Genomic DNA, 26,349 nt, shown 5'->3' on the forward strand with positions numbered 1-26,349 from the left:
GTACATAACACTCGCATTACGATGATAATAACTGCAGTATATAATACACGTGAACTTCAGGACCTCGATAAGACCCCCGTTGTGGTCGACAAGAAACGTCTTAATACGTCTGCGAGATAGTGTTAATAAAGAAACAAATATTTTATACACATAAATAAATAAATAAAAGTCGAGTCTGGAGTATTATCATATTTGCAATGCATGACCGATTTGGAATTGAAAATTCATTGTCAGGTACATAAAAAGTTGATAAAATCGCGACTGTATATTATCATTCGCACGTTTACCCACACTACAAATAATATAAACTTGTATATCGATGACGGTTGGAGCAGTACAGAAGCTGTGAAAGAGATTAATACAAGTGCCCGTGCGGGAATACCAGTGAGTTTAAGAACGTGTAGGAATGTGCTTTTGGCCGTGCGATCCAGTGCCACGACCCTCGGCCGCCCCGTGCCTCCGACAGAACGGCAAGATGCTTACACGCATGTATCATGTGATGCCCGCGTTTAGCAGGCATTCGGTGAACGCCCTTGCGAAGAATCGAATCGAAGCCTCCGTCGTTGCGTTTTAATCCGCCTCGTATAATATTTTCAAGACGAATATTATTCGAAGTTTATCAATTTGAAATCGTTCTTAAAGATTAAAATGGTTTGAAAAAAAATCTCTATTTCATTCATAATGAAATATTAGCTTATATATATATACATATATGTATATTTTTTTTTGTTAAAGATAAATTTACTATCCGTACAATAACATAAACATTTAGTAAATATTATGACCTAAAACAATTTTCAAAGTGTGTTAATATTAAAATTAATTCCTTTCTAATCAGTGTTGCTACTGTAATCGATTTAGAATTGTTTTTTCCAAGAAATAATAAATTTGATAGGTAAGTAGTCAATATGGTGATACCCCAGTTCTCCCAGAGCATAGAATATAATATTCCCCAAAATAACTTACAAAAAAGTAAAAAAAAAAAACGCCAAACTCAAAATAATAACTATTATATTCTTGCAACGAAAAGAAAATCTGTCCAAAAAATGCACTGATATCAACATTATCCGAGTTTTTAATTTACGAGATACTTCAACCATTTTCCTACACTTTTCTTGTTTCTTCTTAATTAAAAATATTATCTTTGTACCAGTTTATTTTTCAATATCACTATCCAATACTTGGCGGCTGATTTTAATATTGATGTTTACCTAATATGTGTATTTTAGATAGTTAAATGTATATATCAACCGCTAAGTATTGGATAGTGATATTGAAACAAAACTGGTATAAAGGTAATATTTATAAATAAGGAGAAACAAGAGAAGTTTATGAAAATGGTTGAAATACCTCGTAAACAAAAAGCTTGGATAATGTTGATATCAATGTATTTTTTGGACAGGTTTTTTTTTTCGTTGCAAGAATATAATAATAGCATTTATATAATAATTATATTAAAATAAATAAATAAATATAATAAAAAAAAAAAATTTGTTCTCCATATGAATTGTCTTGTTTAATTTTTTTTTTTTTGCAATTTAATAACAATTATTATTAAAACGAAAAATCGAACATTTTCCTAATTAATTGCATTAAAAATTAAAGATATCATTTACGGAGATTTAAGACGGAAAAAAAATTAAATTCAAAATATTCTCCCTGCATCTTTAATGACGTTGGAGCTAATTACCAAAAACATAATTTAAGTCAGTCAGTCAAAGAATTTAAACTTTTTATCATACAGTGTTTATATTTTGTTTTTAAATTTTAGTTATTCTGAAAAACTTGATGCCTTAACCATGTTTGAGAAATAATAGAGAATAGAGATAACAATATATTCCTGCACGGATACAACACAGAAAAAAATTACAGAATAATACTATAAGACAATTTGAAATGAATATAATATATTATTAAATAATGCATTACAAAATAAACAATTTTATTTCAATATAAAATTTATTTTTCAGGAATAAATAATTTATTTTATTTTTAATAATACATGTGAAAGCTAACCATCATAATAGATTAAAATTTGATTATAAAGATTTATCATACTACAAAAGATAAACGAATAATCATACATTGAAATGCGCCACTTTGACTCATACATTTAATTTTTCGTATTAATTTTTGTATCATTAAACGTTACAACTACTTTACCCCTGATATGTCCATTCTTCACTTTCTTGAACGCGTCCTTCATGTCTGCGAATTCAAAAACACTGTCAATGGGAACAACGAGTTTTTTTTCTTCGGCTAATTGTGCTAATTCTTTAATACCACTCTCTAGAGGCATGAAAGTACCCCATCTGATCGAAGAACCTTTGAATACTGCTCCAGACACAATGTTTGGTACCACTAGATCATATGCATTTTTTAACATTCCAGCTATCATGCCATATGAGTCTGTGTTGTGCAAGATCGGGCTTCGTAGAGTTATGAACCCAGAAAATGACCAACATTTTAACAAAGGCATATATTTATTGATGCTGTCATAAGGAATTCCTGCTGCATCTAGGATTAAATCGTACCTACATGAAAGCAATACAAATATATTATTTTAATAACGTTTTTTGTCTCCTAGTCCCATCAATAACAACAAATTAATATACAATGTCTAATCGGTGTTGTATAACTCCGTTGCAAGTATTTTATTTTATCGGAAGCACACTTAAACATCTTAATATTTTTATAGAAGAGAGAATATATTTATTTTTTAATCTTATTTTTTAATAGTTGGCTGGTAATGAGATAATTGTAATTGTAATTGAAATTGTAATGAGATAAATCAATTTTGATAATAAATAAAAATAAAAATAAATCTCTTTCAATCAAATTTTTCTAATATCCACAAGAATTGTTTTTATTATTTAAATTTAACGTTTTTGTTCACTTACTTTCCAAATTGTTCTATCTGTTTATGTGCATCTTCAGTGGTGTAATCTATGACATTATCTGGTCCAAGTCCTTTAACTAAATTTATGGCATTTGTACTACAAGTAGTAGTTACCTATCAACAATTACAAGAAAACATAGATTAATCAATAATACATATTTCAATATTGATTTTTTGTTTAAAATGTTATTTTTAAATATAGTGAGCATTTTCAACATATTTATTTAAAAGGGTAAATCAAAACATTACAAATTATATAGGGAGTTGTTTCATCCTATTTCGTTACACTTTGTAGAATATAGTAAATAAACTAGATATATTGATATACAATTATGCAACAACTAATACGTGCATTTTTAATCTATGTAAAATATTTTCAAATTATAGTAAATTTCTGAGTACACTTATTTACACTTAATTATTTTAATTACTAATGTAATATAAAAGAATAAATTAATATTAAAATTAGAATATTATTAGGGTGACCACCATGTGGTGAATTCTGATGAAACTAATGCGTTGTACATTTTATTTTATTTTAATTAAAATATTTATGATTTTTAATATAACATTTTTAAAAAAAAATGTATAAATAAATGTTATTATAAATTAAATATAAACTTATGTTTTGCATGCGTTTTAATTTTTGTAGTAGTAGTAGTTATAAGCTTATATATATATTTGAATATAGAAACTATAAACATGCATTGTGTCTACGTATATAATTTTAATTTTAGTATATTCTAGAATAGTTAGTATAACTCTCCTCAAAAATATTTTAAATGACTTAGTTGATATTGTACAAGAACCACGTTTTAATAATTTTGATATGTAATAATATATTAGTGATGTTACGATCATTTTGAAGCTCAGTACTGAGATTTAAAAAAAAAAAATGATCGGTTGGGTTCGGGTTCATACCATTAATCGATAGTTCGGTTCGGTTCAACCCTAATAATCAAGGTTCATAACATCACTAATTAATATATAACTTTCATCAAAAAATACATAACCAGTATTAATAATTTAGTTTCTTATTGATAGTGTAACTAATTTTTAGGTAAGCAATGTTTGTTATTTATCGTTTTTTGCCATAATTACCTTTCACTGTTACATTCAAATCAGTAGATTATTTTTTAGTATTTTTCAGAGGTCTGAGTGCACTGCTAAAAAAATGTGCAAATATGTCTCTTTTTTACTACATCCACTTAAAGAATATTGTACACATAACTTTGAACTTTTGAAACAAAAAAAACCTTCAACATAATTATATTTATTTAACTCACTGTCATTGCACTTACTAAAAATTTAATTAACTTCATTTTATATTAATATGCATACATTTGGACGATGGTAATGGGATGTGAAAACGGTACTTTATTTTTAAATATTTGATAGAAATAAGTTTGTTTAAAATATTTCAAGAAGAATTTTTTTTTTTAATAGGATTATTAAAATCATTATTAAGTGATCAACAATAATGTATATTATTTACTAAATCCTATGTTTTTATTCATGTTAATGATTTCTTAAAATATTAAATTAAGAAATTTATTATTTTACCTACGTGTAATTGAATGTTAATTAATATTTACATAACGTAAAAGTTACTGCGATAAACTTACATACTGAATGACACGTTATATGTCAACAAAATGTAATTATAATGTCCTGTTTGTTATTAACCATTTTAATTGTTCATTTTCACGTTTTATGAAATATCTTAAAAACCATAACTGAACTTGACCAAAAATTGCATGCCTCAACAAACTAAAGAATATTATATTACATTTAAAAAATACACTGAAATCTAAACTATAATTATAATATATAGCGTATCGCACTAAAATAATAATCGAGACAAAACTCTTAAAATAATTAATAATCTAAAATTTAAGCTAACAACTTAAATTGTTATACTAATACTCGCAAGCTAAATTAAAAGGTCAACATAATGTTGAATTAATATAATAAATTCAAACTAAATACTAACAATTATATAATAATAATATGAATATAAGTAAAACGAAAGATTAATAATTTCAAAGTTTAGTCTATATGAAATAATACATTATATTTTTAAGTTAAAACAGTATTACTCTGGGATTGCTATAAGATATAATAAATATAAAGTTTATAATATTACAATTCATAGTTTTCAATGGAGATTGCTATCAATATTTTATTTTTGTGTTATCAGTTTTTATGTTGCTATAAATAGTAAAGCTACCAAAATTATACAATGTGCAAAAAAATATTCATTTTTTCACATTCCTTGTACAATTTTTAAAAATAATTATAAAATTTAAAACAAAAATAAGACAATAACAAAAAAATAACAAGAAATATATACAAATTAGTATTTTTGTTTATTTCAACAAAGATTCGATGATACAAAAATACATTATACATTATATTATTATATTATATATTATATTATTCGTGGTCTCCTAAGTATATGAAAAAAATTGAATTTACTTTTGAGGCCCTATATAATCTAAAATGAAAGTATATTATCGCTAAAATAGATGATATATCAAAAATAACAAAAATGGAATCACCTATACGGTACACCGAAACAACATATTATTTTAGATTAATTTTGTAACGTAAGTTACAGTAATTATTAATTAAATATATTTATTTCAAATCAAATCAATGTTATACTTATTTAATTACCTTTTCTTTAAACAAAAAAACAATTTCATTATAAATTAACATTCAACGAGTTTCAATATTTTATTGAAATGTAAATTAGTTCTACTTACAGTAATAAATAATTCATAATCATGTTTAATTTAGATATTTTCTAATAATAATTAACTAGTATTTTGTCATATATTATCATATAGAATTTAGACCATAATCATATTATACGATACTCATAATAAATTTGGCGATTCGATTATTTCGCACAAACAATTTTTACATCGTTTAATTAGTTTAATTGATAAATATTTGATAAATTCACCAAAAATTAGTCAAATGTCGAATAATTGGGATTATAAATCATATAATATTACATTCGAATTTTCTTAATTGTAATATTAGAAAAAACGGTTCAGAAAGTTTACTAATTGTGCTGATATACAGAACTGTATAAAAATATAACACTTAAGGACGATTGTATAGAGGAAATCCATTAATCAGACACATACAATGATTAAAATGACACAAAAAAATTGTGGATTCGATCATTACTCTAGAAAAGTATAAACTAATAGTACAATTGGAATCAACTGTAAGATGTTTAGAATACAAAAGTGTATACTCGCCAAGGACAAATTACATTATAATATACGTTAATATTTAAGTTTTGATTCTTTATCCTTGAATATATTTTTTCGAACAGCCCATTTACAATGTTAATACATGGTTTCATATAACTACATGCATATAATTATACTCACTAGTATAATAATTATAGTAATAACTGCAGTAAACAAAATATGTTTTCATATTCTTAAACACAAGTTACTAAAGGAATTGATAAAATCGAATAATTATTGTTGAGCTATAAACAATTATACGATTGAAATTAGATTACAATTGGATGCTAATAATAATTATGAATATTTGGTTCCAACTAAAATTCCAAATTATTATTATTTATAAATATAATATTTTACACAATTGGTGCGTAATTATTACGTGAGAATAATTGGTTAAACTATGATAAGTTTAATTTAATGAGATCGAAATTAAAGTTGTTTTCAATGGTATAGCCATGCATTACGTAACCTTAGGTATTTACTTGTACGTAAACGTTTCCATGATAAAAATACATTTGACCCCAATGAATTTTTTTTTCAATTTTTTCCATAGTAATATTGTTTTGTTTTATTTTTATTGTTATTTACTGATAATTCCTTATGTAACGCATGTTTTTTTATTTGTTTTAAAATACTTAAAAATATATACGGAATACATACGAATATTATTTACTTTTAAGTGGTTATTCAATTATTTCCTGTAATTAAAATAATTAGTTCATATACCTTGTACATATTGGGAATTTTATATCTTCTATATATCTTTTACAATATTGCAATCATTCAGATCTAAATATATATAATTATAGTGGATATAATGTATTTTTTTCAATTGTAACTTAATGTCTTATTTATAATATGTTACTTTATTGAATATTAAAATTTAAACTGTAAATAAAAATCAAGTCACGGAAAAATAATAATTAAATTCGTTTTGAATATTAATGACGTCTCGTTAAACATTATCCATGATAATCGTAACAATATCATATTTATAAAAAAAGAGTGAAATAGTAATTAAATCCATTGCTGTGGTTTAAAAACATTTTGATTTTAATAAAGAAAAGTTTAAAAACATAACTACGCGAATTTAAATGAGTACCGATAACTTTTTTCTATTTCAGTAAAACGATACAAATTAGACTAAAAATTGTAAAAAGAAATGATGTTCTTTCGACTTTGATGAGATTTCAGTATGTTTCTCAATAGCTTGATGGCACGGCAATAACCTTGTATAAATTATATTATATGATGAGGCAAAATATAGTATGGAAGTTAATAATAAAATATTTGAAAAATAACTAAAATAAAAAAACTCTAAATACATAACAGCGATCAGACCTACGATGAATCTTCTTATAAAAACGTTTTTGAGAATCTTTGAATTAATTCAACCCTATTTAGGTGTATAAAGTAGGAAGTTTACAAGTTGTATGTATCATCTTTCTACATTACCTTAGCGCCCCAAGACTTCAATATTTGTATGGCACAATTTCCAACACCACCAGATCCACCGAGTACCAACACGTTTTTACCGGAAGCGTTCAAAACATACAATCCTCCGGAAACTTTTAAAGCGCACCAAGCAGTCAAACCCGTGTACAACAAGCTTGACGCTTCCTCGTCGGACATGTGTTTGGGTTTTTTGATCACCTGAACAATCGCAAAATCATTAAAAGTCGTCAAGTCCATTCGTTATTCATAGTTAAGTGGATATCTTTGCACAATACTTGAGCAGCAGGAGCAACGACAAGCTCGGCGTGACAGCCCTGTTGGTAAGGAGCTACGACGCCCATGACGGAGTCTCCCACGGTGAAGTCCACGGCCGGCACGTCGATTCCCGTAGCAACGACTTCGCCGGAAAAATCCCGTCCTAAAGTTAACGGGAACTCGACCGGCCTGCATAGGGACATATTTTTTGCTTGTCGAATCCTGCCCAACAGCACTTGACCGTAACCCTCTACGCAGACACACACACACACACACACACACACATATATATATATATATATATATATATTATACACAGAATAAGTATACATATATTTATACAGACTATATACATACGACATGGAACAGAACGATTGCAAATATTTTTTCGTTTTATACTTTTATTCCCAACATAAAATAATATTTTTAAATGTTCATCCATTTCGGAGAATGCACTCAAAAAATAAATAAATAAATCAATCAATAAGTAATGCAAAAATATAAGCAATTTCTGTTCCATACGCACTAACCCGTATATAAATGAATACCCGAGTCAAAGATGTATTTTACTCTAGCCCTCTAAAATTCTATAAATCATAACATCTTATATTCTGAGATCTTCTATAATGATGATTTCTATAACAGAATTATATTCAATTTAAAAAAGAATAACGGATGATTTTGGGAAAACGTATTGTACTGATGCTGTGGCGCCCACAGGTTTTCCATGAACCAGTGCAATTATAATTATAGGGCCCCCAAATGTATTTTGGTCTACATCCATAGATCCTATTTGTTTGATTAAAATAATTTTTTTTTCCAGATGCATTTTCAAATGTATTTTTATTTTAAAAAAATGTCAAAATCTTCACCGGTTGGTATTGTCCAAGTATCTAAAGATCTAGATGAATAGTTATGCATTTATAGTATTTACTCCAGAAACCAGAGTGGTTGTAGGCCCCGGGACCCACGAGAAATCAGTGCAATTGCACCTCTTGGTGCCTTACGTGGGCGCCACTGTACTGATGAGTTTTATGATAAAACAAGGAGTTATAACTGTTGACGAAAGATATACTTAATGTAGGTGTGTTTTTGAACTTTGAAACGGAGTAATTGGCTAAAACTACAATGTTAATGGATTGGTTTTTTTTTTCAGATGAATTATTTTCCATCGGTATTTCCTAAGCCGACGGGAAAATCAAATACCAGCGAATAAAGCGGGGAGAGGGAAAAAACTCCGTTTGCTGAAACGAAAGCATAGCGGTCACGATTCGGAACGGAAATTGTGTACTCCAACGCGACAACTTTGGGACCCGCGGACGAGGAGTGCAGTATAACCGAAAGGGAATATGAATACCTAATAATAAATACATAATATTAGCGACACACTCACCGGCCATGAGGACGTCTATGGGGTTGACGGAAGACGCTCTGACGCGCACCAGGACATCCTTGGGTCCAACCGTGGCCGCGGGCGAACCGACGTCGGCGTTCAGCTTCGCCGAGTTTTCGAACGGGCCGTACGAATCGACCTGCCAGGCGACCATTCGCGCGGCGGGCCCGTTGGCGGTCTCGGACATCGTAGTCCACGTACGTGGGAACTGCGCACGGCCGGTACTAACCTAAACGTGAACGTAACGTTAACGCAAAATGCCCACTATACGAGGACGGTGCCGCGTGAACGATTGCGGGCCGACCAACGAGTTGAACAGCAACACGGTATCGCGTGCGTTGAGGTTTCGATTGCGTCTGAACAGGTCGTGAAAGCGTTACAGAATGACATACGGCGCGGGCTGCCCAACGGTAATTACAATTTCAGAAAACTGTTATTGCCGAACAGGTACGAGCGGTGTAAGATTACCGGCTCCGGAAGGTAACGGAGTCGCGAGTGCATAAATATAGACACTGTTATACGATTATTATGTCCACGGTACGCAGTACGTTTATCGTGCGAATGTCAAGCGCGCCCGCGCGCCGAAAATTGTAATTATAAATCTGATATCAACGGTTTGCACGCGTCTACGATAATGCAGTCGTATCGTAGGTAAAGATTTATTACTTAGGTACTTGTCAGGTCTCGCGAATAATATGATACCAAAACCAAAGGGTTAACGACGTTTATGTAAAATTATTTTAGAACAATGTACGTCGTTAATAGTCCAGCTCGAAGGGTTTAGCCACCAGTACATTGAAATTACGTAGGAAAAATGCTTGATAAAAATGTGAAAATCGCGCCCGAACGCTTAAAATTAAACATGGAGGTTGCATGGATATCCCATGTATATATATATATTGAAGTGTTTCACTCTGTATACTGTAAAAATGCGGCTGATTTATAAACTGGCTGTATACCTACATATGATCGATGGATACTTTTTTCCATAGTTTTCCGTGAACAATATAAATTATGATAAAATGAATTTTCATCCCTATGCATTGCCGGGCATTTACGTCATTCCTCGCGTTGAACATTTTCACTTACTCCTTTCACTCAATGTAACTGTTTTTTGTTGAAACTCTAATTATAAATAAGACTATCTAAATAATTTATAAAATTTATATCCTTCTGTACTACCTATGTGATACGATGACTAACATAAAAGTCTCGAATGAAAAAACCCAAAATATAAATATTTTAACGCAGTTTATATACGAGTAAAAATTGCATAAAGCTATAATCCGGATTATATATGAACATAGAAATACGCCAAAATCTTAATTAATATTTAAAATTTTTTGTATTTGTTTTGTTCATAATATAAACGAGGAAATGCCATTTTTATTTAATATGAATATTGAAAATAATAAGCTCGCATAATATTTGATAAATTCCTAATAATAATAATCATAATAAAATTAAATAAACACAACAATTATGAATAAATATGAAAACTTATTCTTGAAACAAATAAAAATTAATTAAATGTATTAAGTAGAATGAAGGAGATTCATTTTCATTTTAAGATGGGAAACAGAGAATTATTTTTGATGGGGGGGAGGAGGGACCTGAGTATCAATTATTTGTAAAATTAGTGAATTGGAGGTTGTGAAAAGAATTTTGAAGAATTAGTGCAGTATATATAAATACAATAATCAAAGATATTTATTTATTTAAATTCAACATAGTAAAGAGAAAATAATTTTTAATATTATTCAAGTAAACTTAACCTTGTGTATGTAATACTAGTTTGTTCATAATTTGAAATGGTTTCACGGTGACATTCCTAAATATATTAAAAAGCCTAATTATAGTCTATATTATATTAAATAATCTAACCTAAGGGTTCCATAGATCAACCTCAAGGGTTTCGCAAGGTGAATATTGAGTGTAGTAATTTGAATAAAAAATAATCATGAACTATCTTTAAAACATTACTTGTAATATTTATTAGTTTTTCAATAAACAATTGAAAAACTGAGGTTAATTGGAATAACATATATTCAGTGGCGTACATTCAATCTTGCTTTGTGGGAGAGGGGGGGTTAAAAAAATATAATCGTTATATTTCAATCTTTAAATATGATAAATAACTGCTATAAATAGATATTATATTATACAACTTTTTTACCAATTTACAGTTTACTTTTACATTACAGTAAATTAATAGCTATCGGAATATAAAAACAGCATAGTTTTCAAATACCTATCAATATAATTATTTAATTATCATAATATTTGTATAGTTTTATATTTTAAGTTCAAAGCGTAATAATGAAACTACGAATGTATTACACGTCATCAATAATAAAACAAGTTCTTTTTGCACTGGGGGGGTTTGAGCCCGGGAACCCTCTCCCTCGTATGTACGCCACTGCATACATTGGACTTTTACGAAACACAATTTATTTCCTAACGGTTCCGTGGTCGTAAAAGTTTGAAACCCGCTATATTAGGTTAACTATAAATAAAGATCTGAAAGAAAAGAACCAGCTGTTAAATTAGTTATATATTTGGGTTAATAAAATAATATAGATATTCTAATAGAATAAACAAGGGAAAGTAAACTCAAAACACTCAATATTATAATTAATCAGATTATAAATAAACATATAATTGTCAGCCAACTCACATCTTATCGTTGTTACATTATATTGATATTATAGTACGATTCAATTATTTCTGTTTTTAAAAATCACTGCACTTATTTAAAATGAACATTTGTACACATATGTAGGTATTTAAACAAATATTCATATTTTAAACAACAATAGCAATGACTAATGATATATGTTTTATTAATACTTATTTAAGATACAAAAAATTCACCTTGAAAACGATTTTATAATTTCAAAAAATATAATAATATACTACTTGCTTGTACATAGTATGTTGCATATGTTACTTGTAATATTATACTTGCTTAATAAGCAATGCTTATATTATTATGATTAAACGAGATTTTTTTCTTTAACATTTCAAAACAAAAAATTGAACCAATAGTTAATTATGCATATTTACCAATTTTTAGTATAATTAAGAAGAAAAGTCGATAAATTTTTCATCTAATAAGCAAATAGTTATAAAAAATTTTATAATCGATATTGTCCAAGAAATTGAGGAATATTAGGACAAAGAAATGTTCAAAATATTAAGTTTGAAAATGTTGTGCGTATTAAATATAAGAGTGGATATTTTTACTAGATTATTCTTAAAAGAGAATTTTTCATTTCATAATAGTAGGTATAGATTTATTATCGGCTCTAATGCAAGTCGGCGGTCGATTGAAAAACTAACATGAAAGTTAATGGCTCATTTAGTAGAAATGTATATTTAAAATAATAAAATTGTTTCGTACTTCAATTTTTTTCCTAAAGAAAAAAAAGTACCTATAAACGTATTTATTTAATTCTATTTAATTTTTTTATTCGCATCGTTCCTAAACATTAAATCTCAATGTAGTAACCTTTGAAAACATTTCACAATATCAGATGGTTTTGTGTACAATACATATAAGTACTTAATATCTCATATCTGTACAGTACTACATAGACCTACATAGTAAAGGTACCAGGAAAACCCCAAAAAGGGGGCAACACTCCTATCTGACCATCATCTCACCCTATATAGATAATCACCACGTAACACCAGGGTTGGACTAGGCCACCGGGGCACCGGGGCATGCCCCGGTGGGCTGCTGTAATTTTGGTTAAATAAAATTACTTAGATTTTTTTGTTTTTAATTTAATGCGTCTATCTTCTATTCGTAAAATAAAATAAAAAATATCGTCTTGTAACATGACATTACTAATGGATGCGGTGACACAGGATTAGGTAACTCGGAATTTTGAAAATTTAACATTTTTAATGTCACGATAGGGCAATTGATAACAATGATATCATCAGAATATTTATAAATAGAAAAATTGTAGGAAATTTGAATACAAAAGATGTGTACAATATGTTAATCATACGAAGTACCGTTCGCGTTTGTTCAAACAATTATTAAAATAAAATGTTGGTATGGGTTATGGTCTAACGTTTTAAGCTTAACAACTAAAGTGATATTTAAAAGAAGAAAAAAAGAAACTGATTTTTCCATGTATTTAAAATTAAAAACTGACGTAAAATTTTTAAACATATTTATAAAATCTGAAATATTCCGATTGTTTTGAATCATCAAGACATGAAAATACGAATTAGTTAAATATAAAATTACGTAGATACGCGTTTTTTCATTTTAATGAATAGATGCAAAGAAATTTATCGTAAAAATAGAAAAAAAAAATTCTAACAATATACAATCACAGGTTATGTACCAACATAATTTATAACACAACGTGAAAATTATACAATTAATATTACATTAAATATAAATTCATTATTCAAAATAAATAGTTCAAATGGATTAAACTCACCTAAATACCTCAACTATATTTTAATATAAAAATATAATTACAATAAAAGTACAGTTTTGTATTTTAAAATATGAAAAATAACAGCAGTAATAAACTGGTAAGAATAAAAAACTAAATGTATGGTGAAATTTTATAATAATAAACGTATTTATCAGTATTATTTTAAAAGTCAACAAAACGGCTGTAATCAGTGACGTTGAAAAATAAGTGACCTACCACAGTTAAAAATATATAACACTTCATATCGTCGGCTACGGACGAAAACCTCGTTAGTCACTTTTATCAAATTGTTCAAGAACAGCAAAAAACTGTGACGTGTATTAATAATTGACAATTATATATTATTTTCACTTTAATTTTATTTTGTACTAATTATCTACTATGTATCTGTAAGATCTTGACTTACGAGTTTTTGAATCTAAATTAATTTGACTTAAGAGTTTTTGGTGAAATTTCAAATTATAATAAAATTTAACTTAAAATTCAACTTAATTTGTTTTTTTATTATACAGTTAATTAACATTTTATTAAAGAACTACAAATTATGAGAAAAATTAAAACTATTAGGAAATGTTTTACAAATTAATTGAAATAATATGTGCTTTTATAAGACTAATACAATAACAATTTTAAATAATAATAAATAAGTTAATATTTAAAAATTAAAATAGATCATTTCTTGATTTAATAAAAATATTTAAAAACAATTTAATAATAATTAAATTAATCAACTGATAAAATAAAAATAAAAGAGTTTGATTAATATTCAAAAACAATTAAATAAATCATCTTGATTTAATAAAAAAATAAATTTTAAAACCTTTAAATAATAATTAAATTAATCAACTTGATAAAATAAAAAAATATATATTTATTTTATATTAATAAATAGATCATTTATTTTTATTTCTTGTATAACGTAAATTATCATAAAATTGCCAAGTATGTTTTGGTAAGACTTGTTTTAGTTCTTGGAGGTGTATAAATTTTTCTTCTTTAATTTTTATTTCCTCTAATCAATCTTTACATAAATAAAATAGCCTTATCTATTATTATATACCTTTTACAGTAGGAAAATCATCAATGATTTGACTGCCTTCAACCACATTTTCATCCTCAAATTCTATCAAGTGTTATAAATTATAATTTTACACATAAATAAAAATAACAATATAAAATTTAACAATAACCAAAATTTTCATCTGAACTGTTGTTTTTGTACGATGTTTTGATACAAGCATTTGTTTTTGTACGATATCTTATGAAATTGCCGGAAAATAACATGATATGATATCAAAATGTGTACAAAAATACAGTGCATCCAATAAAAAAAAAAATTATGAAAATTACGACTTACGAGATTTTCGTCCGTAACTGACGATATGTATATTACACTTTCTGACCGCTCAGTTGTCTGGCGATAGTTAAGCTGGATTGGCGTATTTAAATTTTTTCTTAAATTCAGCTTCAAAATTTACAAGTAATATGTTTGGTAATATTTAAATCTGGTAAATCCTTAATATTTATGGTTTTTGTTTTAATCCAATGCCAGATCCACTTAGAATCGAATAGAAACCTCCCATGAGTCTATGTTAAATAATTGTGTCCGTAAAATGCAGTTTTTAAATCACTAAACTGAGGTCCTGTATTTAATTTTTCTCAATTCGAGCACTGTAGAACTATATGCTATTAATCACCTATAATGATATATACAGTAGCGTAGTCAGGAGGTTAACGGGTTTTAACCCCCTCCCCCTCTGAAATGTCTCTTATTTTGAAAAATATTCTATAATTTTAAGACATAGATATATAGATATCATAGATATCATGTGATATAATATTATTAAACAATTTTTACATATTCAATAAACTAAATAATAACACATTTTATATTTTAACTTATGTTTAATCAACTTCTTCAATGAAAACAAGTTTGTATTTAGGTAGAAGAGAATTGAAAACTTAAAACCCTCCAAAAAATAGTCCTATATACATATATATATAGTTCATAGCTAAATATTATAAATTCCTTTGGTTCATCAAGATATAGCCAACGTTTTTCTATTTACATTTACATAAATAAAAATTAATAAACAATATTGCACCGGTTATTCACCCCTATTCAAAATTTCAAACTTTGACACCTTTTATAATAATGAACGATCCAAATGTAAACAAAATTCGCTTAAGAGCAGATAGGTACTCAAGTACTCGTTACTTATACGTATATTCAATTTGACATTTGACATACTATTATGTGAGGCCTTATGTACAGTGGAGCGTTTAAATGCGTTTAGAAAAAGGCACGAGAATGTCTTACATGACCCGCCTCCTCATATTTCCAATAAAGCAAGAAGTATTTGAATTATAAAAAAAAAACAGTCTTCATATTATTTTTCAAAATATGATTTCTATAGTAGTAATTACATTTTGGTTTAAATTTAAATTCTACAAGTATACATGTATTTTTGACTAACAAACAAATTTCCAGTGCCGAAATAACTGGATGTGTTGCGTATGTCAAACACACGGGCCCATGGCCCCAGCCTATAATAGAGCCAGAGCCGTAGCCATAGACCTAATATGTAATAGGTCGTAGCAACTAAATATTGCGCCCGGGTCGAAACTTCGAAATACGCCCTTGCGTATTTTAATTAAGAAAAAAAACTCATAAAAAAAATTAATATTTTAAAGATGTAATATAAATAATGATTTTTTTTTATAATTATGTAAGGGTTATGTAATTTAATTTTAATCAATAACTTATTAAAATATAAATATACATAATAATTATAAGTAGGTTCATAGGTATAACATAATAATATTTATAAGTTTTATAAGTAATTACATAAATACATAATATTGCTTTTACTTATAAGTAGGGCCAGGATTTAAAAGCACTTAAAATCATACAAATATGTTCTAAAAAATAGCCAAAAATGTCCTTAAAAAATGCATTTTACCACAAAAATGATCTTAAAAATGACATAATTTTTATTTTGAACATTATTTAAAACACTATTTAATACATTAAAATCATATTCACACGTAATACGAGCAACGTCTGCGAGGTAATACGAATTAGTTAATTATTTTTTATTTGAACGAATACTGGTGACATTCCATAGTCAATAATAAATTAAGATAAGATAAAAACTAAATCGAAAAAATTTTTTATTTAAGAAAGATTGACAATGTGTTCGGAGAAACCCAATAAACCTACTTAAATATCAAGAAAATCATTTGTCTTTTGATTTTATTTTGAATAGGCTAAATTTGTTTAGTATATCGAACAAATATGCATTAAAAACCAAAAAAAATGACCCAATAATACTAAAAATGAAAAAAACGTCGAAATATGCAAAAAAAATGCAAAATAAAATTTGTAATTTTGAAACCCTCGTTACATGAAACGAATTATGTTCTTAGAGAGCATTGTGTATGATCAACCAAAATAATATACACTTTGCATTGAAATCCGGGACCTACTTATAAGTAACATTTAAATTGCAAATTTTTCATTTTTGCATCCTCCTGGAACTTGCGTTCGTGGAATGAGCACCCAGGGGCGTATTTAGAGGGGGTGATGTGGGTGTTAGAACACCCCCCGTCGACCGTATTTTATGGTTAGGTTTCACCAAATTGCAAACTTACTTACAGTATAATTTGAATAAACATTGTATACAACTTGTAGATTTTACATATACTGTCTTAATTTAATCATTTATATAAATACATGGTGTTTATTAATTTAATACGGGAGGGGTCAGAGTCCCCCAATTACCATGAGTTGATTAAATTTTAAAACACCCCCGTTAAATGAATCCTGGATACGCCACTGTGGGCACCTATAACCCCCCTCCCCTTGCTACGGCTTTGAATAAGGCCAAATGGTAATATTTGAAAAATATGTAGAAAGTAAGTAAATAAAACCATTTTGTAATAATAATTATTAATGGAGATTGAACAATAATTGATTGATTTTGTTTTGCATACATTATCGTACATCAACGTTTCTTTTGCTGCCTATATAATCAAAATTCAAAATAGTTTGGTTACAATTGATTAAAGTTACGGTTTCCCTGCAAAGACTAGATGCAGGGGGAAGGCATTGATTTTATTTACACACGGGCCAAATTAATGTAGTTGCGGCACTGCAAATCTCCATTTATAAATTTGTGTAGATTTTATATTTTAATATACCAGTAATTCACATGTTATTTAATGGTATACAATTTTTAAATAATATAAATAATTGTTATTAAAAATAAAAAAAATAGTAGCTCGTTAATAGTTAGAGCTTTTTTTATTTTTACAAAATTATCATATTGTTTAGCTCAATCACTATATCAGCTGTTATATTGTACCAATATGACACTATCATAAAATTTTTTTAAGATCAATAATAATTTGCTTATATTTAAAAAATTTTGTTTTATTTATTCATGGAAGGCGTGATTACATTTATTTTATATGGGGATGTGTAACCCAAAAACGTTTGGGAACTGCTGCACCAAGGCCGTATCTAAAAATTTTTTTCGGGGGGTCCAAAACATGTTTATTGTAATTTTATTGAATTTAGATTTTAACTTTTGATATTTGGTTAAAAATATGACAGAAAAAGATTTAAGGCGGCTGGAGCAGCCTACATTTTTCATGCATTTAGACCAAGGGTGCCCAAACCCAGGCCCGTCAACGCTTTTGGATTTGCCCGCCAACATCTATACTCTATAGTCTATGACATTTTAAATTATTATTAATATTTCTTTTAAGTTTAAATTTTGTTGTATATTTTATTTTATATACGTGTGTGTATCAAATTAGCACTAGGACCATTCCACACAGCAATGTTATCGGGTTTTCCTGTGATGACCGGATGCGTTTTACCCGAACCCGCATTTGTCGCAATGTTAATCGGTATTATTTTTATGTTTATAGATTATCTTGATTGTCCGTCGACGTAGTCGTCGTATATCGGCGAATTAAGATAATAAATTGTTATTCGAAATATTGTACAAACAGCGACCAAAATCAGTCGCTCCGCACCCGCCTTTTGCTACGGTCGTAAAAATAATACGTACAACTTAATAAATATTAAATTATTTTGTAATAATTGCGTTTATTCTGTGTTTTTACTTGTTAATTTTAAGCCAGAATGGCTCTCAGCAAACCAATTACGTCGAAATTGAAAGAACGTTCTCGGACATTTCACGAAGAATGGGAGATGCAATATTGCTTTACTGAAAGCAAAGCATTGAAGCCCATATGTCTTATTTGCTCCATAACGATTGCCGTCGCCAAAAAATATAATTTAGAACGGCATTTTAAACAAAATCATTCAAGTATTAATAAAAACTACCCGGAAGGAAGTTCTCTAAGAGCTGAGTTTATAAAGAAGAAAAAAAAAGAAATATTTGGTCAGCAGAATCTGTTTGTAAAAAAATTTGATGAACTCGAATCTATGGTAAAAACATCATATGAGATATCTTTACTTTTAGCCAAAAATAAAAAGCCTTTTTCTGATGGGGAAATTATTAAAGAGGCTTTATCAATTTTTTCTAATAACTGTAATGATAAAAATATAAAAACTAAAGCAGACGGTATTTCACTTTCGAGAAATACTGTAACAAGACGAGTAGAGGAGATGTCAAACGATATTAGCAACCAAATAACACAAACCGTAACGAAATGTAAGTATTTTTCATTGGCGTTGGATGAAACTTGTGATTTGACGAGTATGTCACAGCTAGCCATCTTCGTGAGGTGTGTTGATGAAAATTTTAATGTATTTCAAGATTTATTAGAGCTCAGCCAGTTGGAAACTACAAGTACCGGAAGAGACATATTTATGAAAATCAAGGAATGTGTCGACAGAAAAGGTATAGCATGGGAAAAAATTAATTCTGTTTGTACTGATGGAGCACCCGCTATGACGGGAAAAATAAATGGTTGTGTGGCCTTGTTAAAACAGTTCTTAGGCCGGGAATTATTTTCATATCATTGTATCATCCATCAGGAAGCTTTATGTGCCAAAGATATGAAGTTTAATGATGTTATTGATCCTGTAGTACGCTGTATTAATTATATCCGAGCCAAAGCTCTTCATCGAAGACAATTCAGGGTTTTATTTGAAGAAGAAATCAATGAATTCGGTGAGTTACATTTGTATTGTGCTGTCCGCTGGTTATCTAAGGGTGAAATGCTGAAACATTTTTTTCTTTTGCGGAGAGAGGTCTTGCAATTTTTAGTAGAAAAGCAGGCAATGCCTGATGAGCGAGATTTACTTGAAAGTGAATCATGGTTATGCGATCTTGCGTTTTTAATAGATATTACACAGCACCTCAACATACTTAACTGGAAGCTGCAAGGGAAGGACTGTTCGTTACCAATAATGTTCAATTTGGTTTATGGATTTAAAGCGAAACTCTCCCTTTTTTTGACAAATTTGACTAGAAATAATATCGATCATTTTCCTACGCTTGTAGATATAAGAGGAAAACTAGAAAATACTTCACCTGACATCTCGAAATATCAAACACAAATTCAATTATTGTTGCAGTCTTTTGAGAACAGATTTCAGGATTTTGAGAAGGACAAAAATAATATTTTGTTTTTCATGAACCGATTTTCAATCACTTTTAGTGAAATACAAAAATATTCATGCAATATCCAGTTGGAAATCACAGAAATTCAAAACCACGTTTCCTTGAAGCAGATATTTACCGAAATTGTATCATCACAACCACAACTGCAGTCTTCAGAAAATGTATTAAAATTTTGGAAATTAGTACCAAAAGAAGACTTTCCTGCAACGTGTGATCTTGCCTTGCAGATTTCAAGCAGATTTGGATCAACATATATTTGCGAAAAAGCTTTTTCTACTCTAACCTATGTCAAAAATAAATATCGTAGTTCGTTAACTGCGCCTCATATTTCAGATTTGATGTTGTTATCAACATCAGATTTATCACCAGATATTGAAAAATTATTAGCTAATAAGTCTCTTCATAGGTCTCACTGATGTTTTTTTTTAAATATTATTAAAAATTAAAACATGTGAAATTTAGAATGTTGTTTAATTTAAATACCTATTTGTTCTATCTAATTAAGTATCTATTGAAAATAGAATTTTAGATGAATTATAAGTGTAAGAAAATCTTGTTCATAACATGGCCCACCAGCTATAAATGTAATTGCAATTATAGCCCGCTTCCAAAATAAATTGGGCACCCTTGATTTAGACCAATAAGCTGAAACAAAATTCACCTAGTTTTAATTGTCCAATTTGAATTTTGAAAAAATATTTAAATTTGTTAGCTTCTTTACTATGTTTTGTAGGAACCACAATTTTATTATTTTTTCTTAATTTTTTATTAACTTGTATGCTAATTTTTAAAAAAAAAAATAAAAATTTGAATGCATTTTATTAAATAACTTGAACTAAAATCAAAAATCCGTTTCCTACAAAATATAGAAGAAAAGTTGAGAAATTAGAATATAATAAAAAAAATATAATCGGATTACCAGAACTAGACGAATTTTGTTCCAGGTTTTACCTCTTTTCACCAATTTGAAAAGAATAAATAAATAGTTTCATGCGTTTGTCGTTGACTTGTGTATGCGCGTATGAGAATTAATGTGTTCTCGAAATTGCGATAACACGCGCAGCGACCGCATCGGTTTAGAGCCGCGACCTGATAATTTTAATGTCGACCTATTATAAAACTAATTTTGTACACATCATAAAATAGACTATAATAATAATAATATTATAAGCGATAGCGCCCCACCGCGGTACTATGAAATTATTTTTGTTGTTTTGTGGATTCCAATTTACAATTATTATACGAGTATAATATTGTATCATATCGCATTCTATTACTATACGCATAGGCGTGCGCAGACTTTATTCATAGGTTATGCAATAAGAAATATAGGGCCCCTCACAAATACATTTTCTAATCTTCCCTTAATTTATTTGCATTTTCTTTTAACGCATATAAGATTCAAGTCACAATCTAAGTTTTTGCATATAAACTACGTAGCTTTTCTTTACTTCCCTTAGAATCTAAAATCACACATAATTTTACAGTAGAATATTAAACAATGCACTGTAGAAATAAGTAGTTTAAAATTTGATTTATATTTATTAAAAAAAAATTTATCATTTATTTAAGATCAAGTATGTACTATATTGAATGCTTTTGAATAATTTTAACATATTTATAATGTTGTTATTTTATGGAGAGTACTTAAAATCTAAAGTTCAAGTTTTCTTTTTATCGGCACACATGCTTTAAATTCATCTATTACATCTTCAATATTGATTTCTGATGCCATCTTTTGCTCGATAAATATTAACATCAGTGAATCAAGACGTTCTTGTAACATAGAGATTCTAAGTTTAGACTTTACAATAGACAATTTAGAAAAATCCCTCTCACACGAGCAGCTTGTCACAGGTATTGTTGCAAATTGTGTTAAAGCTTTATTGAAGTTTGAAAATATTGTTTTCCGGTCGTTTTCTGATAACCAATTCAGCCATACTACAATTGTTTTAGTTGATAACCTTCTAATAGAAGTTCTATCAGACATATTTGTAATGAGCTTAATTTCAGACTCAAATGTAGTATTCAAATTAAATTTTTCCTTCAATATTGAAGTATCATTACTATCAAGCTTTAATTGATTTAAATTTCCTGTGGCGGTATTTAAATTTAAAGTTTCTTAACTTAATAATAAATATTATTAATAATAAATAACCCTCCAGTGGCGTAGCCAGGATTTTTAAATGGGGGGGGCTAACTACTTTTTTGGATAAGTAAGGTAAGAGAGGATATGAGAATTCAGCCTTACCCCCCCCTCTCACCATCTACCACCGAGTTTCTAAACGTAATTCAATCATTTTAGTATAGTTTTAAAAATATTTATTAATATATAATTTATAATAATAATAATAATAATTTTAGTTTCAGTGTTCAGTCACTTGCTCCACTCTGACAGCTGCATCTTCTTAGGCGAATTTCTGGCAAATTCAGTTATTATTTCACTTTCATCGAATTGCTCTTTTTTATTTATATTAGCCATAGCTAACCCATTCAGTCTGTTTTCCGACATGGTGCTTCTTAAAAAAATTTTTAAGCGATTAAGTGCTGAAAACGTTCTTTCCGGAGTGAAAGAGGTAATTGGTAACGTGGCGAATAATTGTAAAAGTATTTTAATGTTAGGTCGAAAATTGGTGTGATGAGAGAGTGAATCAAGAGCAGAATTCGGTTTTGGAATAGTATTTTGACTCCATTGTTGCCTCCATATGAACAGGTTAGCTCTGATTGTAGATGAGGTATCATCATGGAGATCTTGGACATATATTTTAGCAGTTTTTCTAATATTTTTATCGTCATACATATTTAAATTGGCCGGAATAAGTCCTTCAAGTGGCATAACATCAATAAGCCTTTGATTAAAACGAGCATCCATTGATTCTATTAAATAGTCAAGATACATTATACATATAAACACGGCCCATGGGGGGCTATAGCCCCCTTAGCCCTCTCCCCTTGGCTACGCCACTGGGCCCCTCACATGAAGCCGCAGACTATGCAGCGGCATACCCTGCATACCCCCTGCGCACGCCTATGACTATACGGTTATCAAAAGTATTGATGAATGATGAATAGATGAGTATTATTACAACGTGTTATTGATTCAATTTTTGAACTAGTTGTCTAGACAAAAAAGTTTATTGTAATCATTTATTATCAAATTGTCAGAGAAGACGTCGCCGTCTTTTTAGTACTGCTATAAATAGATCAACCAAAAATATGTCTGCCGGACCCGATGAAGAATATGGGAATGTAATGAATGATCATGACCCATTGTTGAATTTAACAAACACTGAGTACTGTCAATTAGAAACCACGTTTTTAAATAAGTTTAAAACTAACAGAAAATTAAATTTGGACGTTGGAAGATAGAACAAAAAGACAACATCAATGTAATGAGTGGCATTTAGAACGTAAAAAGCGATTGGTACTGTCATACTTATATTATTGAATTTATAAATAACATATTTTATATCTTACAATTATTTTTCATTAATTAATTTGTTTTTGATTGTATAGACTAACAGCGTCATTATTCGGAAAAATATACAAATTACGAGAATCTACTTTACGTATTAATATCATAAACCAAATATTATTTGGAACATTTAAAGGTAATGCAGCTACTCGGTACGGGATAGAGCATGAAATGATTGCCATTGAACAACTGGAAAACAAAATCAATAAAAAAATTGTATCATCAGGATTGATAATAGATTTAAATCACCCATTCCTAGCTGCATCGCCTGATGGTTTGATTGGATCAGATTCACTAGTTGAAATAAAATGCCCAGCAAGTGCCAAAGATATTACGCCAGAAGAAGGAATCAATAATAAAAAAATTAAAAGTTGTAAAATAATAAATGAAAAATTGCATTTGAATAGAACAGATAACTACTATTATCAAGTGCAGGGTCAACTTCACATTGCTCGTAGAATCAGTGGCGTAGTTACGGGGAGGGTGTAAGGGGTTTCCACCCCCCCCAACAGATTTTTTTTTATTGATATTTGATTATTATTTATTAATATTTATATATTATAGTAAAATATTTTGATTTTACTATGATTAGGTATATATTAAAAATTGAATAACAAAATAATTTTCATTAATACGGGACATAATAACACTATTTTAAATGTAATATTATATATGATCTCGTTTTAAGATATACTACGAACACTTAAAAACTTACTCTTAAACACCCCCCCCCCCGAAAAGAATTGTATCTACGCTACTGCGTAGAATGTATTGTTTTTTTTTGTATTTGGACACCAAAAGGTATTTAATCAATTTGTATAAATAGTTTATAATTAATTACCTATTTACATTTATTAATTTATAATTTATAGGGTTTTATTCGAAAAAAATAAAAGAGACGATACTTTTTGGAATGAAAAAATGGTGTCTCAGCTCACCATATTTTATATGGATTTTCTGTTGAAGAAGTTAATAAAAGAAGAATTAAAATAAAACATTAAAAATATACAAACATAAAAAATTGTTTGTTCTAGTTTATTATTAATTTGATTTTTTTAAGTTTACCATACATTAAAATTAAACAACACTAAATTTTAATTTATGGTCTAAAAAATTTGTATGTGTAAAAAGCATAGACTATAGTCTATAATACATAGTAGTTGGTCATCAATGGTAATAAATACAAAATAATGTACTCAATCTTATTACCTACAAGTACAACATTTATTGTAATTTTTGTGTAAACTTCATTCATTTGTTCACGATACTTGCAGGCTTTGGTCATGTCCTAACTGGATACGGTTGTAGCTCCAATTTGCCGCATTGCCTCAAAATGTATTACCTTTTTGAAAATTGATTATTTGATTTTTATGTATAATATTTTATATTTACAATTTACATGAACTATTATGGTATTAAATTGTATTGTTGAATCATCAAAACAGATGTGCCGGATAAGTAAATTAATATAGTATAAAGATAAAATGTTTGATTATTATTGTAGTTCCGGGAATTCGTATTTTAGTCGCTGGTCATTTGCGACAACAGATAATAACAATAATGCGTTAACGGATTACACACACTAATGTTCATTTACTACTCACACATCGATACACTCAAAATGTACTTGTAATATGAATTGCCTAAATATTATTCCTTAAAACATGCAGCGCTCCAGCCCCCTTGATCTTCTTTTATTAAAATTAATATCATATTTTCATATGATATTATGATATAAAATTAAAAGCAATCAATGATTAAGTGGAGCTTAAGTCATTTTAGACTAAAAATATATATACTGGTATTAAAAATAAGTAAGTATTTTAAACATTTGTAAAATATTGAAGAATTTTCGGGGGGGCCCAGACACCCTGGAGCCCTCTAGATACGGCCTTGTGTTGCACTCATAGACCTATTATATAATATATTATATATTAGGTCTATGGTTGCACTATACTATTATTTTTAAAATATAGTTAATACATTTTTATGAAGGTTTTAAAAATTGAATGTATTCAACAGTATTTTATATTAATCTTGATTCAATTTAGAATTTGTAAATCTATAATTAAAAAATAAATAATTAAGAGTAATAATTGCTAATTGGAATTTTCAAAATAAAATGACTTTTGAAATGCCAATCAGCAGTTAACTGCTGCATTATTGCTTGGTATAATTATATTGAACTGAGCATCACCAAAAAATAAAAACTGTTCATTATTACAAAAATTAAAAATGAGATAACAATTTGATTTACTAAGTTAAATTTAAATAAAATATTAAATAATAGTAAAAATTTACCATATTTTCATTTAAAAATGATTGGGCATACTCATTATTTCTTAAAATAAGACCATTGAAAACAATTCTTACCCTTTTTTACCTGAGATATTCAATTGGTTTTTCTACTTTAATTAGTACTTTAGCATATAGTATCTACAAAAATATATATTTTTACATAAAAAAAATTAAACAGAAATATGTAACACTATTAATACAAATATTAAAATTAATACAATTTAAAAGCAATTA

The 26,349-nt window shown here is 28.3% G+C and overlaps 2 protein-coding genes across 5 annotated transcripts; one reads left to right on the forward strand and one right to left on the reverse strand.

Annotated features, from left to right (window-relative positions):
* Positions 1-1,977: 1,977 nt before the first annotated feature.
* Positions 1,978-26,301, reverse strand: LOC112681087 (reticulon-4-interacting protein 1 homolog, mitochondrial). Of its 4 annotated transcripts, none has more exons than XM_025551356.1 (6): positions 26,201-26,301; positions 9,275-9,503; positions 7,902-8,131; positions 7,627-7,824; positions 2,901-3,013; positions 1,978-2,534 (listed from the first exon to the last, which is right to left on the reverse strand). In XM_025551356.1, the coding sequence occupies exons 2-6, from the start codon at positions 9,459-9,461 to the stop codon at positions 2,114-2,116; spliced, it is 1,149 nt and encodes a 382-aa protein (XP_025407141.1). In that variant the 5' UTR covers positions 9,462-9,503; positions 26,201-26,301; the 3' UTR covers positions 1,978-2,113. The 4 variants fall into 4 exon arrangements, with proteins under 4 accessions (XP_025407141.1, XP_025407140.1, XP_025407138.1 ...); XM_025551355.1 differs by having other exon boundaries at positions 26,191-26,297; XM_025551353.1 differs by lacking the exon at positions 26,201-26,301 and adding an exon at positions 14,798-14,992.
* On the forward strand, positions 18,398-20,884 carry LOC112681086 (general transcription factor II-I repeat domain-containing protein 2B-like). Its single transcript, XM_025551352.1, has 2 exons — positions 18,398-19,427; positions 19,533-20,884. Exons 1-2 carry the CDS (start codon positions 18,893-18,895, stop codon positions 20,756-20,758), a joined length of 1,761 nt encoding a protein of 586 aa, XP_025407137.1. The 5' UTR covers positions 18,398-18,892; the 3' UTR covers positions 20,759-20,884.
* Positions 26,302-26,349: the final 48 nt, after the last annotated feature.

Source organism: Sipha flava, unplaced genomic scaffold, assembly GCF_003268045.1.
Source record: "Sipha flava isolate LNK unplaced genomic scaffold, YSA_version1 18526_pilon_pilon, whole genome shotgun sequence".
NCBI classification, from domain to species: Eukaryota; Metazoa; Arthropoda; class Insecta; order Hemiptera; family Aphididae; genus Sipha; species Sipha flava.

Excerpts from the sequence above, each read along its gene's own strand:
- LOC112681086 (XM_025551352.1), top strand. The coding sequence starts at position 18,893 with ATGGCTCTCAGCAAACCAATTACGTCGAAATTGAAAGAACGTTCTCGG. Across the intron at positions 19,428-19,532 it reads AACACAAACCGTAACGAAAT|ATTTATTAGAGCTCAGCCAG; the intron begins GTAAGTATTTTT and ends ATGTATTTCAAG.
- LOC112681087 (XM_025551356.1), bottom strand. The coding sequence starts at position 9,461 with ATGTCCGAGACCGCCAACGGGCCCGCCGCGCGAATGGTCGCCTGGCAG. Across the intron at positions 3,014-7,626 it reads TGAAGTCTTGGGGCGCTAAG|GTAACTACTACTTGTAGTAC; the intron begins GTAATGTAGAAA and ends AATTGTTGATAG. Across the intron at positions 2,535-2,900 it reads CAGATAGAACAATTTGGAAA|GTACGATTTAATCCTAGATG; the intron begins GTAAGTGAACAA and ends GCTTTCATGTAG.